The 14,428-nt window shown below is 35.7% G+C and overlaps 1 protein-coding gene across 3 annotated transcripts in view; it reads left to right on the top strand.

Annotated features, from left to right (window-relative positions):
* The window catches only part of thsd7ba (thrombospondin, type I, domain containing 7Ba), a 282,645-nt gene extending 270,376 nt beyond the window's left edge, over positions 1 to 12,269 (top strand). For all 3 annotated transcript variants that reach the window (XM_053234261.1, XM_053234259.1, XM_053234260.1), the window contains exons 26-29: positions 399 to 481; positions 3,029 to 3,227; positions 4,782 to 4,869; positions 6,414 to 12,269. In XM_053234261.1, the coding sequence (XP_053090236.1) occupies positions 399 to 481; positions 3,029 to 3,227; positions 4,782 to 4,869; positions 6,414 to 6,495 (452 nt within the window). In that variant the 3' untranslated portion in view covers positions 6,496 to 12,269. The remainder of the gene's footprint in view (positions 1 to 398; positions 482 to 3,028; positions 3,228 to 4,781; positions 4,870 to 6,413) is intronic.
* Positions 12,270 to 14,428: the final 2,159 nt, after the last annotated feature.

Below are 14,428 nucleotides of genomic sequence, written 5' to 3'. Positions count from 1 at the left end.
CTGATTCTCGTTTTGTTTGTCGTTTCTTTTTTTTCCCATTTTCTGAACTTCAGACTTTGTAACAGCAGAGAGGGGGATTATGGGTAGGATGTTAGATTGTAAATAAAAGGTGATTGTTGACAGCATTTCTTCTCATTTGCAAATAAATATATAAAAATTAAGTAACACGTTTAGATCAGAGGATGTCTGTGATTGGACTTTTGTCTTTCGTCAGCAGTAAAATGGCAGTAATGACTAATTTAAAATTGGGCGGATGAGAAGAAGGGGATTGTGGGTAGCTTGTCTTGCCATGAGTAAGATGATTCAAAGTGTTTACTCCTCATCCATCAGCTCTGACAGCACGTTTATCCAGGTATCAGTGGAAATAATCTTCTTTCTCATGTTTTCTCTTGTTAAAGGTGGATGTTTTGCGGCGAACAAGCCGACGAGCGTGCGTCACTGCCATCCTCCCTGCACTAAACCCTTCTCTCACTGCAAACAGGTCATCCTCTATTCTCTTCACCTCTTATCAACTGTTCTGCCCACAGTGCATCTTTTTACAGTCATAAGTTACCTTAAAATTCCTAAAATCTGTCCCCAAGTTCACACCACCAACAAGTACACACACTCATACAGTTCTGTGCAGAAGTCTTAGGCACATGTAATGAAATGCTGTAGAGTAAAGATGCCTTCAAAAATAATGAAATTAAATGTTTCCACATTAAAATTACTATAAAGAGCAATAAACAGTAATAAATGAAACAAAATCAATATTTAAAAAGCAGTATCTGAGGTGCAGTGTGTGCAGTTTTATAAGGAAATGAGCTGGAAGTGTTACTGAGCATCTTGCAGAAGCAGCCACAGTTCTTCTGGAGACTTTGACTGTCGACTCGCTTCTTATTTCTGCAGCGAATCCCAGCAGCCTTCATTATGTTTTTATCTGAAAAGTGTCTCTTATGGAATCTGCTGCTTTCTTTACTGACATACAAACATTTTTCTGTAACATTTCATTTTGTGCTGAAAAATTAATGATTGGAATCTAAAATGTTTTTGTACTGAATCAATAATGTAGAAGTCAGAAAATAAAACTCTATAACAAAGTTTGTACTAAAAAAAATAGCGTGCCTAAGACTTTTGCACAGAACTGTGTGGTGTGTATGTAATTAATACATATATATATATATATATATATATATATATATATATATATATATATATATATATATATATTCAAAATCCTGACAGTAAGGCTGCAAGAAAAAAATAAATAAATAAATAAAAAATAATGACATACACCCGTAATAACATTTGATATAAATGATAAACAGTATTAGACTCTGTATAAAGAATAAAATGCTATACTAATACTACTACTACTAATAATAATAATGTTATATAAATAATATGTGATATAAATAAAATATAGATACTACTTAGAATAGTATAGATACTTACTTAAAATATAGATACTACTTTTATATAGATAAAACTTTTTATTTTTTTAACTAGAAATATTTACATATAACGAAACCTGACTGTATTTTCATTAATATTTTATTATATTTATTATATTTGTAGTGTAAGTCATTTTTGTGTGAAAGCTGCAGTTTTGTGTAAGTCGTGTTTTTAGCTTTGTATTTTTTCCTGTAATTTTTTAAGTGCTTCAGTTTAAAAATAATAATAATAATAAAGTTATTACTTTTTAAAGAAAAAACTGATGGGCTGTGGATCGATATCGGCTCATGCTGCCACTTTTTAATAACCTTTTTTAAATAAAAAAATAATTAATAAAATGCAATATAAAAAACAAAAAAAAACAAAATAGCATATTTTATATTATTTATGTACCATGTTAGCAATACGACTGCTTTACAAATAATAAATAATTATAAATAATGCTGTATGAAAACATATTTTATGCCATTTTTGCATTTTTTTTCTATATAGCATTATTTGTGATGTACATAAAATGTTAACAAAAAATGCTCTGTAAATAATAATGTTATATAAATAATAAAATGCGATATGACGTGTGATGTCATTAGCTGAATGAGTGGTGTGCAATGATGCGGTGATGAATGAAATAAACCTCATCAGCGTTATTGTTCTGATTGTTCAGAGGAAATTCAGCGCAGGGAGAATTTACATGATAAGAAGAGGAGAAATCAGGCCCGAGGCGTTCAGCCTGGTGTTACAGTTACAGCTAATGTGTTAATGTGTTAATGAGAGTGGACTGCTTATGGGTTCTCTGTGGTCATGTGACTCAGGAAGCTGCGGCTGAGATTATTCTGAATAAATAACGCAAACAAAAAAAGACTCCCTTATCATCTTTCCCCAGAACAACCGCACTGTGGCTATGTACGAGCACTTCAGAATTATGCTTCAATAAATAAATACATAAATAAATAAATAAATCAGATTTTTAGTGTTTTATGATTTTTACAGTGTGGTTTTTCTGCATGTTACACATCTAGTAAAATTAAAAGTCTGACTTACATGACGTTTCAACAATGATTTCAGCTGAATTTTTTTGTTGAACTCATTTTAAAAAGTATTTTTAACATTATTAAATAACAAATATTCTATAATAATTCAATTACATGTAATGCTGTTTTGCAAACCTATTTCACTGATACCTGTATTAATTAATCAATTAATTAAATTAATTAAATGTTTCAATTATTTAACATGTGTTACAGCAGCGTTCAGATATATATCGTTTATTCACTTTTCTAAGGGCCTAATAAATACACATATTTATTTATTTATTTATTTATTAATTAATCGTTAATTATGCTATAACTACTTATAAATAAATGTGATTACTTATCTAAAAAATGTGTTAATTGGATCGATTATTTAATTAATGCATTTTACTTTTATTCATTATGTAATTAATTATCGAAAATCTCACTATCTAATAATGAATATAGTGTTTGGTTGATGATGGTTGATGATGATTCAGCTTTGAACACACACACACACACACACACACACACACATATACACCCACACACACACTGACACACTGACGTTGTGTTTCCTGCAGAGCGGAGTGTGTGGCTGTGAGAAAGGCTACACAGAGGTGATGAACACACACGGTTTCCTGGATTACTGCACTAGGACCCCGGGGAGCGCCGGAGACACCAGGAAGGCCGACGTGAAGAGCAGCTCAGGGAGGGTGAAGCCGGGCCCGTCCCAAATCCACGACTTCTTCGGCGAGTGGTCACTACAGGCCCTCAGCCCTGGTAATAATAATAATAATAATAATAATAATAATCATCATCATCATCATCAGCATCATCGTCATCATCATCATCATTTTATTTACATAGCACATTAGATCGGTTTAAGTGTAGTCAAGACAGGTTTGTCCAATGTTCCCTTTAGTTTTATACTAGTACGAGACTAATATCTAACGAGTAAAAGAAGTTTATCTTTCTGCCATTAGCGATCAGCAGCCAATCAGAGCACTGCAGCAGCCGGGGTCTTAGCCAATCCGCAAGCTGGACATCCCTTTGTATTGAGGTCACATGATAATTAGAAAGAGAGAGAGAGAGAGAGAGAGAGAGAGAGACAGCTGGGAAAAGAACAATATTTTTTTTTTCACTCTGTTCTTTAAGGTGTAGAATCAGAGATGTGACAGGTGAAGGCTGTCAGAGTGAGTGAGGGTTTATCTTCACGCTGATTTACAGCAGACGCCCGTGTCGTGTTTGCGGGGCCGAGAGACAGAGGCTGATATAGAACTCTGTTTAACACAGTGTCGTTTAGGGAACACTTTCATTACACAGTGATTTGTATCAGCTGTAATGTGAAAGACAGAGCTGCTTTACTGTTAGCTTTAGGCTATTCCTGATTAGGATCTAAATTTAGTGTTCAGGTCCACAGCAGCTTCATCTCCTCCATCTTACAGCAGCTCGGAGTTTACTGCAGCTCAATGATTTACATGACAATGAAGTGTACCAGGTTATGAATGTGTGTATAATTACAGTAATTACAGATTAAAATATCAGCTCAAAGGTTCACAATCAATCAAAATGGCTTCCTTAGTTCTTTAAGCTCGCTCTCACTTGTCACTTATGTTTACAGCACAATGTTAGTGAGTAATTTGAGATGTTATTGCACTACATACATCCAGGTACTAAGTAGTCACCTTAAAGCTAGCAGACAAGCTGACAGTGTTTCAGTCAGCAGTAGGAGAGATATGAGTAGAATAAAATATTCTTACTGTCACCACCATGAAGTTAATTCGAAGTATTTTTTATTTAAGATTTATTTAAGAACAACACATTGTGCTTTTTATGTGTGTTGTTCCCTCAGCAGCATCTTTTTTCTCTCTCTTGAAGTTAATAAGACAAAAACGCAGTTTGTCATGTTCCCAAGAAACCGCAAAGAAGCGTAAACTCCTCTGTCCTGAAGATGTCTGGAAACTTAAAATTACAGCTTTACCTCTGACTGTTACAAAGCACTGACACTGGAGACTCCTTCCCTAAATGTTAAATAAACATCTCCTCAGAGAAAACTTCACCATATCAATGATTACACCATTTTTAAATAGTTGTACATGGAATGTCGCAGACGTGAATGAGCTATTACTATAGGAAAGATAACATATTAGAACGAGTGCATTAATAGAAACTTGCACCATTGCTAGAGCTGTTGTTTTAGAAAATTAATCAACACCCTCTGACCAATCACAGTCCAGACTTCAGCAGTGATGTGGTGTAATAGTTCATAATGATTGTGATAATATAATAGAGCGCCGTTTCTTGAGGTGTGTGTGTTGTGGTGTGTTTGTACAGATGGACGGATAAAGATGTGGGTGTACGGAGCAACAGCCGGAGGCTTCATCCTCATCCTCTTCATCATCACTGTGTCCTTTCTTTTCTGGTATGTATGAGGTTCTACTAGGAACATAAAATAATGTGTGAAATGTGAAAAGAACCTGAAGTCTACAATACGGTGGAAAACACTGAGAGAATGAAGGCTTGAGAATATTAATAGCACTTGTTACACACCGTTATCTGATTTGATAATGATTTTGTGTGTGTGTGTGTGTGTGTGTGTGTGTGTGTGTGTGTGTGTGGGTGGGTGTGTGTGTGTCTGTGAGTGATTACCATATTGGCTGCATGCTCCAGTGCTCTTGGCAGTGAAGTGGTGAGGAGAACTTTGAAATGTGGCATGTTACTGCCACCAAGTGGGACAGCAGAGGGCATAAAGGAAAAAATTAACCCTAATTTAGTCACGTCATGTCAGGTTTGATTATACAACCCAAAAATACATCAATACCTTCTCAATCAACATCGTCAGCGTTAGATCATGCATGAAGACAAGAAAAAGATCTTCAAGATCCAAGGAACAAGGTGAAGTTATAGGAGGAACCCTACTACAGAAAGTGTATAGGTTTCTAGGGTTCCTTGCTCCCTCTTGTGAAAGCGTGATTGAAGTGAAGTGATTGTGGAAGTTCCATGGATCATGGTGGAGCTCATCAGGTCACCAAGGGCTGAATGCCTGTTTTAATGATATTTAAAAACTTTAGATATTATTTACTGGAATTATAGTATCAGTATACGTGGGTTTTATGAATATAACAGGTTTGGACAATATTTTTTAATGGCGAGAGAACAATAGATTGGAGAAACATGGAGATGAAACCTCTAGTCCTAGGAACATGGGGCTCCGGGGGCACTGGGTACGTAAGGACTGAGAACATAAAGATCATGCAGTATAAGACCCTGGCAGTGTAGGACTCTGGGAACATAGGCAACTGAGAACATAGGACCCTGGGGACACAGAACAGACAGAATATATAGCCCTAAGATCACAACACCCTGAAAAAACATGAACCTGGCATTCTCAAAAATTAGACCCTGAGAACAAGGGAAAATTGGGCCCAAGCTACATAGGATGCTGAGAACATAGGACCATGTGGAACATAGGACCCTGAGAATACAGGACCCAGGGGGTTATAGGACACTGAGAACATAGGGCTCTGGAAATAAAGGGTCTTGGAAACACAGGTACATGAAAACATAAGACTCTGGAGCTAGGGCTCTGAGAACTTAGGGCTCTGGGATTATAGCACACTGGGAACACGGGGCTTTGGGAACATCACCATTTCTCACATGGTGTACACTTGTAGTTCAATATGGGTAAGAGTAAAATAAACATTGTGCTTTGGTCACTGAGAAAAACACTTTGTGAATGCTTAAATATACTGTAAAATATCATATATATTATCAATATATAAGACAATGAAGCAGTTTGGACATTTTATAATATTCCAGTAAGAACACTGTATAGCAGTTCCTTTCCACTGTTATGAAACTGATCCTAAATCAGCTCTCATTCTCTCACTATTCCTTAACCGGAGATGTTTTTTTCACTAGCTTCTGCACCTGATGTTTTCTATCTCGGATATTTTTCTCTTTCAGCAGTCGACCAGTTAAACAGAGTAACTCCCCTCCTCTGCAGAAAGCACTGTCTCTGGCCTACGATGGAGACGTGGACATGTGACAGACCCTTCAGAGAACCAGGACCTCACCCTGGACCACAGGGAGCATGTCAGATCAGGAGATCTTCGCTAATCCCTGAGACTGGAGGGGAAAAGTGTGTTTTCGTAACCTTTAGTTTTGACATTCGACCAGGACGAGCCTTTTTAATGGAGCAGGGATCTCGGGTATGCTCTCACTGCGTGTTTCTGCATCACTGGGAAAAAAAGACGAGAAAAAAATTGAAGAACTTCAGTCTGTGTTCGCACAAAAGAACAAATCGTAACTGATGAGGAAACAAAACACAACAATCAACAATCGACAAAAACACTACTATGCACTATATTAGTGCTTTCTTTGATTATTATTTTTTCAAACTGGTTTTTAGTGTGTTTTTTTTTCATCGTGATGCAGCTGGAGTTTTCATCATGTGATGTATATGAATGTGTACACGCAGGCCTGATCTTCATCTTCCACTAAAACCAAAAGAGATTGTTGCATCAGCCCAAGTCCTGACCTTTGACCCCTTAGCCCTGTAGCTTATGTCCTCTAGCACCAGCAGTTGATCCTCTTCGCTCATTTGAAGCATTAAAATTGGTGCCACTAAATAATTTTACTGCAGTTTGTTGACTTGCATGGATCCCATTTGCTCTGTACAGTTACATGAAGGCTTCTTCGTTGGTTTTACTGTCACACTGGGGATAATTTTAACCCTATTTTAGTGGGACGTGTTGTTTTCTCATTTCCGTGATAAACAGGAAGTGGAATGAGAATAGAAAGCCATGTGTTCAGAAGCTGGTGATTGTGAAGCAGGAGCTTTTATCCACTTTCTGTTTTCACACTTGGTGTTTGTTTTCAGATTGCAAGAAAAAAAAACATAGATGACAAAGTCTCTTGTGTATATTTCCAACATGTTAAACTGAAAATATTTCATCACCAGTATTCCAACTAATGAGAACAAAGTGTCTATTTTTCGGTACACAATGTGACGTCCCACTTTAACAGTCAAATCAAACAAACAGCTCCAATTTTCTTGATTTTCTGCCTCTCAAGTTACAGCAAAGACAAACAACCTCCTTATCACCAGAGTCACCAATCTTTATTTCATCTGCATTACTGATCATAATAAATTTAATTGAGAGAGCAGGCTAGATGCTAGCTACAACTGAAGAGCACCATTATGGTTGCAGAGTGAGCATTAAAAATGACGATTTTTTGGAGAAACACAATGCCAAGTGTGAAAGCAGACACAGTGCTGACAGACTGAGCAGCTTTTCCTCTTTGGTTTTTGGATAGTGAAGTACAAAATGGTGTCTGGTTAGGTGGCAAATCATCGGACAGATTTCCCATGATATGTGTGTGCGTTTATAAAACCCATAACATCACACCAATCTGAAGATGATGTCCAAGCACACACTAGGGTAGGGTTCTGCAGAGAATCTTTAAAGTTTCCCCAGAGGAACAAACCATCGAACCATTAACGATGCTGGATTCAGACATTTTGAGGTGAATAGTTGAGCTTTAGGGGACTCCATCTCACCACCTTCTGGTATCTAGCCAAAAAACACAAATCTAGCCACTGTGTACGGTATACGGTACGTCCTTGGTTGCTGTGAGTACAAGAGAAGAGAACTTAGATGGACAGAAACCATGGGCAATTCCCTGAAACTATATCCTGGGCCAAGAAAATGGACCAAGGTCCTTTATTCTCACAAAAGTGATGCAGATGGTAGGAAGTGAAAGTTCACTGATGTCCGTGTGTAAAATTCTGCCTGTAGTTTTTCCCCAAAGCCGAAAGGAAAAGCTGCTTTCTTTTAACTTGTTACATGTTGCTTTGGTTTTTATACATTAATTTTATTCATTATAATTTTTTATTAATCTTTTAATTATTAATTCTGTTTTGTTGTTTTTTTTTATTTTATTGGTTTATTTATAATTTTATTTATTTTGTTTATTAATTGATACATTTAGAAAACTACATTTTATGCATATTTTTTGCATTTTTTCAGTAAATTGTGAACACATTTCAGAAAAGTCAGATAAAGAGATTTGTAAGCAGCTGTTGTTTATTGATTATTATAAATTATAAAGGCAGCAAACATGATGATGTCATCAACAGGTACAGGAACACACACTCGCTACAGCTTCATTTATCCCTGATGCTCCCTGATTCCCTCTTATCACATTTTCTATTTATTCACACCACATTTTTCACTTCAGACAGTTGAAACTTTCTTCTCTTGCTGTTTTCATTCAGCTGTTTCTGAAGCAGCAATTTAAAAAAATGCTCATAAACAGGTGGATGAAGTGTCATTATTTACACATCAGCTTTATTTAAAATTTAAAAAGAAAGAAAACTATATCAAGCTCAGCTTTGTCCTGCTTTATTATTAACAGCTCTGCCTCAGAGAGAAGAATGTATCATAATTACAGCTGTGTCCACATTTTTCCAACCTCCGCACACTGCCTCATATTTATCTTTTATCTTTTATTGATGTAAATATTGATTTCATGTTTTGCATTAACCTTGAGATTTTATATTACAGTCCAGTCGACTATTAAGGTTTCATATCAGCAGTTATCACCGCACACGTCCCTCCCGAGTCGCCTCGAGTCGCCTCGCAATCACAATAAAACCATTTGACTTTCCTCACAGATATTTTTACATACAGCAGAGGTGCCAACATTTACGGTTTAGCCGTAGCATTTATGATTTATGACCTGATGCTACGCCGATACGGGAGACATCTGAAAATGAAGATGTACACTTTTCTTTTCTCTTTTAATCTATCACTGTTTTATTTTAAAATGTAAAGCTTTTATTAGTTTTACTTTTGCTACATGGTTTTACGTCTTTTGATGTATCCTTTAAAAGGTGCTTACAAATAGAATCCTAATATTTATTTATTTATTTATTTATTTATTTAATTTTTACCATTTTCTGCTTTTTTTTTTTTTAGCAAAAGCAGTGGTCAGATCAAAACTAAATAATTCTCCCAAGTAGAAAAGCTAATGAATTAAACGAGGATGGGACGTGAAACACACTTTTGTTTCTGGTAGCGGTTGCTTTTGCTTCATGCCGACTTTATCTAAATGAACTTTGACCTATATGTTCATAAGAGTCGTTCTTCGGAGCCAATAGAAAATATTGTGTATGTAGCGTATATACACCAAACTCTTCTGTTACAGGTTTTTTTTAAACTCTTGCTTGGCACAAATCAAGAAAAAAAACAAACAAGCTGGCTAATGCTACTGCTCCATCCTCTCCTCTCCAAAACCATCCTCGCCAGATCCAAACAATGAAAAGTTGCTACCATATGATCTAAAACTCTGATATTTTTCCTTTCATGTTAGTAATAAAAGTCTGCTAGGATTTTCTTCTCAGCATTGTTGGCACCTCTGATGTAGGTAACTAAACATACGACACACGTCTTTCCACATAGAAAGAAAGATTACGCAGGTGAAGACGCTATTTCTCTAGCTAGGCAGTAGCAGTGAAACCATGGCAACAAGCGGTCAGCTCAAATCAGAAGCTCGCGTCGGCCACCAGATCGAAGCGAATTAAGACGAAACACAATAGTTTTATGTGGACGCAAGACAGAACAATTAACACGAAACTTCTCAAAATATTTTGACTATTAAGAAATTAGTCTAATATTTCTTAAAAATAAATTACAGCAAAACGTTGTAGCGACTCTTACCACCCTGAAGCTGATTATTTTCCTGAAACATCCTGAAGTGTTTTATTCCTCTTATACCACAGCAATTTGTTAACAACAATTTATTAAAGAATGACATATCATACTTTTTATCCATTTATAGTTACATTTAATGTTAGTTAGTTCCTGTTCTCACTTTTTTCTCTCTCTTGAAGTTAATAATACAAAAAATGAACGCAACAGTAACGTTGTGTTACTGATAAAACTGCAAATACTTAAATACCTAAAATGTTAGTTTATGTGGAGCGTCCGCTGTACGAGTCTCTGTGAATGAGCTGTTACTATAGAAACGATAACATATTAGATCGAGCGCAGTAATATAAACCTGCACTACTGTCAGAGCTGCTGTTATAGAGAATTAATCAACACCTTCTGACCAGTTCTTGATTCACTGGAGGTCATACGCTAGTGGGAAATCCTCGTCTCTTACATGTGATGACATGCTAGCTTATATGAATTGCTAATTTTTACTGTCACCTTAGCACATATTTTATTACATTTATCATTACAACATCCTTCATTATTCATTTTCTAAACATGCAGTATTTTATATTATTAACTCCTTTTTTGCAAAAATGTATCATGCCTATTGCTGCTTGTCCTGCTACAATAGGTCATGTGATCAGACAACTCTTATTGGGCCTATAAAATCTGATTAAAAATTGGTAGATATCTACAGTTATATGGCATTACATATTAAAAAAAAAATACAAAGTTTTGTTCAATGGATATTTAGTTTTTTTTTTATACTTTCCTGGAAATTATATACAATTTAATTTAAAATGTATTTGATTTCATGCATTAATTCATAAATACTGAATTTCATGCACCTTTTTTTTTCATTTTTTATTACCACAGAGTGTCGGTCTCTCTCTCTCTCTCTCTCTCTCTCCTAGTTTAAAAAGATGATGTCGTGAACATGTACATGAACACACATCACATACATTAATAGTTTAAGCATATGTCTAACGTGAACCTGTGCCTGGTGAGCACCATCGCTGGCAGATCTCAGCTCGGCCGTGTGTGTGTGTGTGTCGTCACTGCTCACATCAGCGTGTTGATGTAACTGGCGCTAAATTCACATTTTTCCAAAGTGAGAGCTCTGAAAAGTATCAGGTATCATTTTTATATTGATTTTGAGAACACCACACATCATAACAAAAGAAATACCAATCAAAAGTAAAAGTATTATAGTCATTAGTAGCAAAAATACTAGAATTAAAGTCGGCATCTGAAACGCCAGCGTGGCCTCATGCATGTAAATTCATTACACTTCGCCTGACTCAAGTCGTGTATAAAGGCACGGTTAATGTCAGCTGTGGAGCTAGCGTTTATCCCTTCTCCTACAACTTAATTTGTATGAAATCAAACAAAATCCATCCTTCCAACCTCCTTCCCACGCGTTCGAATTTTGTGTGGCTATAATTTTTTTATATATATGTACGACTACTCCACAGGAGAAAACAAGCTGTCTTAAAAGTTTTGAATGTCCTACATACTTAGATAGCTAACTAGCTAAACCTCTGTTAAGTTTGTTTCAAACTGGTGGAGGGGCGTGGCCTATGTATTGGCTGGTGAGAGTATAAGCCACACCCCCTTGACTTCCTGTTTTAAATATGTCAACATTAGTGAACTAGTCCATCACTGAAAGTACCTCAAAAACTGTACAGCCTTTAATCAATGTAACGAGTTTTACTTGTGGATTTGAGCCCAGCTGATTTAATTCTGGCGATATATATATATATTTTGGCACCCTGTTGTAAGTATGCATGCTTGATTACGTTTTGGTCTGATGTCATGAATTATTCCAAAAGTGGCCTTGCACTTCTCATTGCTTTGGTCTTTTATTTTCATCAGCGTTTTTATGGGAAGTGTCTCACAGTGCGTCTTTCTGCAGAGTCCGCACTGTCCTATCGACTGTCCTGATGAATGATGTTGTTTACATGGCCTTTCACATGTAGTGTTAAATATGCTCTACGCAGAACAAACAGACTGCCTGATATCTTTCAGTTTACATTGTACTTTCTGTTCCAACTGTGTGTACTTGAAGAGTTGAATGAAAATGATAATAAATTGTGATACTCTGTGGGAAAGGGTGGGCGTGGTCATTACTCAAAATAATCGGTGTATAATTGTAATGTAGGAATAGAGCATGCCTAACCCTTTTAATTATTGTTTATTAATAGTATAATTTTCTTTTGTAGAGATGTTGTCACTGGGCTGCGAGCTCAAGGAGACAATTATAAAATAGCTCCCTTCTCATGAAGACTGATTTGGATTATACAAATTGGTTCGTTTTGTTTTATGTTTGTTAATACTGCACTAATTTTGAACTTTTCCAAAGTAAGCCAGAGCTCTGAGAGCATCAACTTTTATTTTTATACTGTTTTTAACACCACACTGCAAAAATTATGTCTTAGCATGTGAAGTGAAGATATCTTGAATAAAGAAAATATTATCTGATAATTCTGATTATGAAATTAATATAGAACAAATGTAAAATCATTAAGCCTATTTCTAAATATTCTTATTCATTTCAAGATTAAAATTTTAGTTTTCTATTGGCAGATAATTTTGCTTCTTTCTAGAAATAAATGCTTGAAATAAGCAAAATTATCAGACAACAGAATAATACAATTACTTGAAGCTGTGTAAAAAGCTTGAAATGAGTAATCTAGAAAAATCTAGAAATAGGCTTAATAATCTTTGTTTAATTGCAATCTTATAGTAGGAAATACTCGATAAATTTGACTATATTCAAGTCATTTCCAATTGCTAAGATGTCATTTTTTGCAGCGCCTTAGTAGCACTTTTTAAATGACTAGAATTAAACTCAGCACCTGATATGTGAACACGGCCTCATGCATGTAAATTCGTAACAATTCGCCGGATTCAAGTAGTATGTAAAGTTATGAAGGTTAAGGTTAGCCTTGGGGGCAGAGTTAGCATTTATAGCTTTTCCTACAACTTAATTTGTATGAAATCAAAGAGCATCAAACCACCTCATCCACGCGTGTTTGAATTTTGCGGAATTTGCGGCTATACCTGTATTTTTCATATACTCTACTGTATTGCTGTTCACGTATCGAAATGTTCATTTCTTCTCCATGAACACTGAGGTACACACTCCTACAGTGTAGTAACTGTAAAATACATGAAAGCCTGGAATGTTTCTCCCAAAAGAACAAGATTAGCTCAAACTGCAGTCCCACTGATTAGACTTTATACAGTTAGAACAATGCAGAGTTTTTTTATCCATTTATTTATACAAAATGAATTCCTTTTACTGGTTTGGTTCTCAACTGCCAAAGTCTTCTTGTGAGTAAGAACTTCTAACCAATCCTCACACAGCAGGTGGGAATGATATCAGGCATTTCACGGAATACCAATGAAAAAAGTAATGCAGTAGCATCGTTTCTCTTCTCAGAGTTTATTGATGGACGTTGGGTCAGCCTAGGCCTGTGTAATATAGTACATATGCAATCAATGTAATTAGAACTACAGATTCAAAGAGAGAATTAGGATCCATGAATGTGATATTTATTATTTTCCGAAGATGCAGGCAGGCAATAGTTGGTACACAAATGTAAACATAAGCAGAAATAGTAAACCAAACGTTACGCAAGACAAGAGTCAGAATAATCAACCAGGAAGTCAGGTAATAGCAATGCTCAAAAGGTACACAGACTGGACAGTTGGCAAGACTTCGCAATGATACAGATGATTTCATGTATATGTGTGCTGTGAACAGGAAGTATATCCGGTTGTGACAGAAGAACTGAGTTTAAATTCAGGAGACAGTGAATACTGTGATATTAACTTTGACTAAGTCTTATTATTAAGCATGCATTTTCTTTGTAAATGGAAAAAACATGACAGCTACTTTAGTTATTTATTTATTTTTTTTGATAGTTTTGCATTCATTGGTATTTAATACCTTTTGTATTTAAGGCACATTAGTCTGTTGAATATTGTATGTCCTGTTTAAACATAAATAGCAACATCCTAGGTGTTTATCTGTTTATCTGTGAAGTTGCATACCTTTTGTGTCTAGATGATAGCATTCTGATTAAGGATTATGTCTTGAGGTAAATCTTAATCAGGGAAAAACATCGCACAGCTCTAATGCGGGATCAGTCAGTGCACAGTCAAGCAAGACCTGCGTTACAGATATTTTCTTGTAGAATCCTCTTGAGTGCTGGCTGTAATGTTTATGCACTCACTTCTCACATCACTTCT

This window comes from Pangasianodon hypophthalmus, chromosome 5 (assembly GCF_027358585.1).
Source record: "Pangasianodon hypophthalmus isolate fPanHyp1 chromosome 5, fPanHyp1.pri, whole genome shotgun sequence".
NCBI lineage: Eukaryota > Metazoa > Chordata > Actinopteri > Siluriformes > Pangasiidae > Pangasianodon > Pangasianodon hypophthalmus.
Note: the sequence above shows the minus strand (reverse complement) of the source record. Positions and strands in the feature narration are given on the sequence as shown.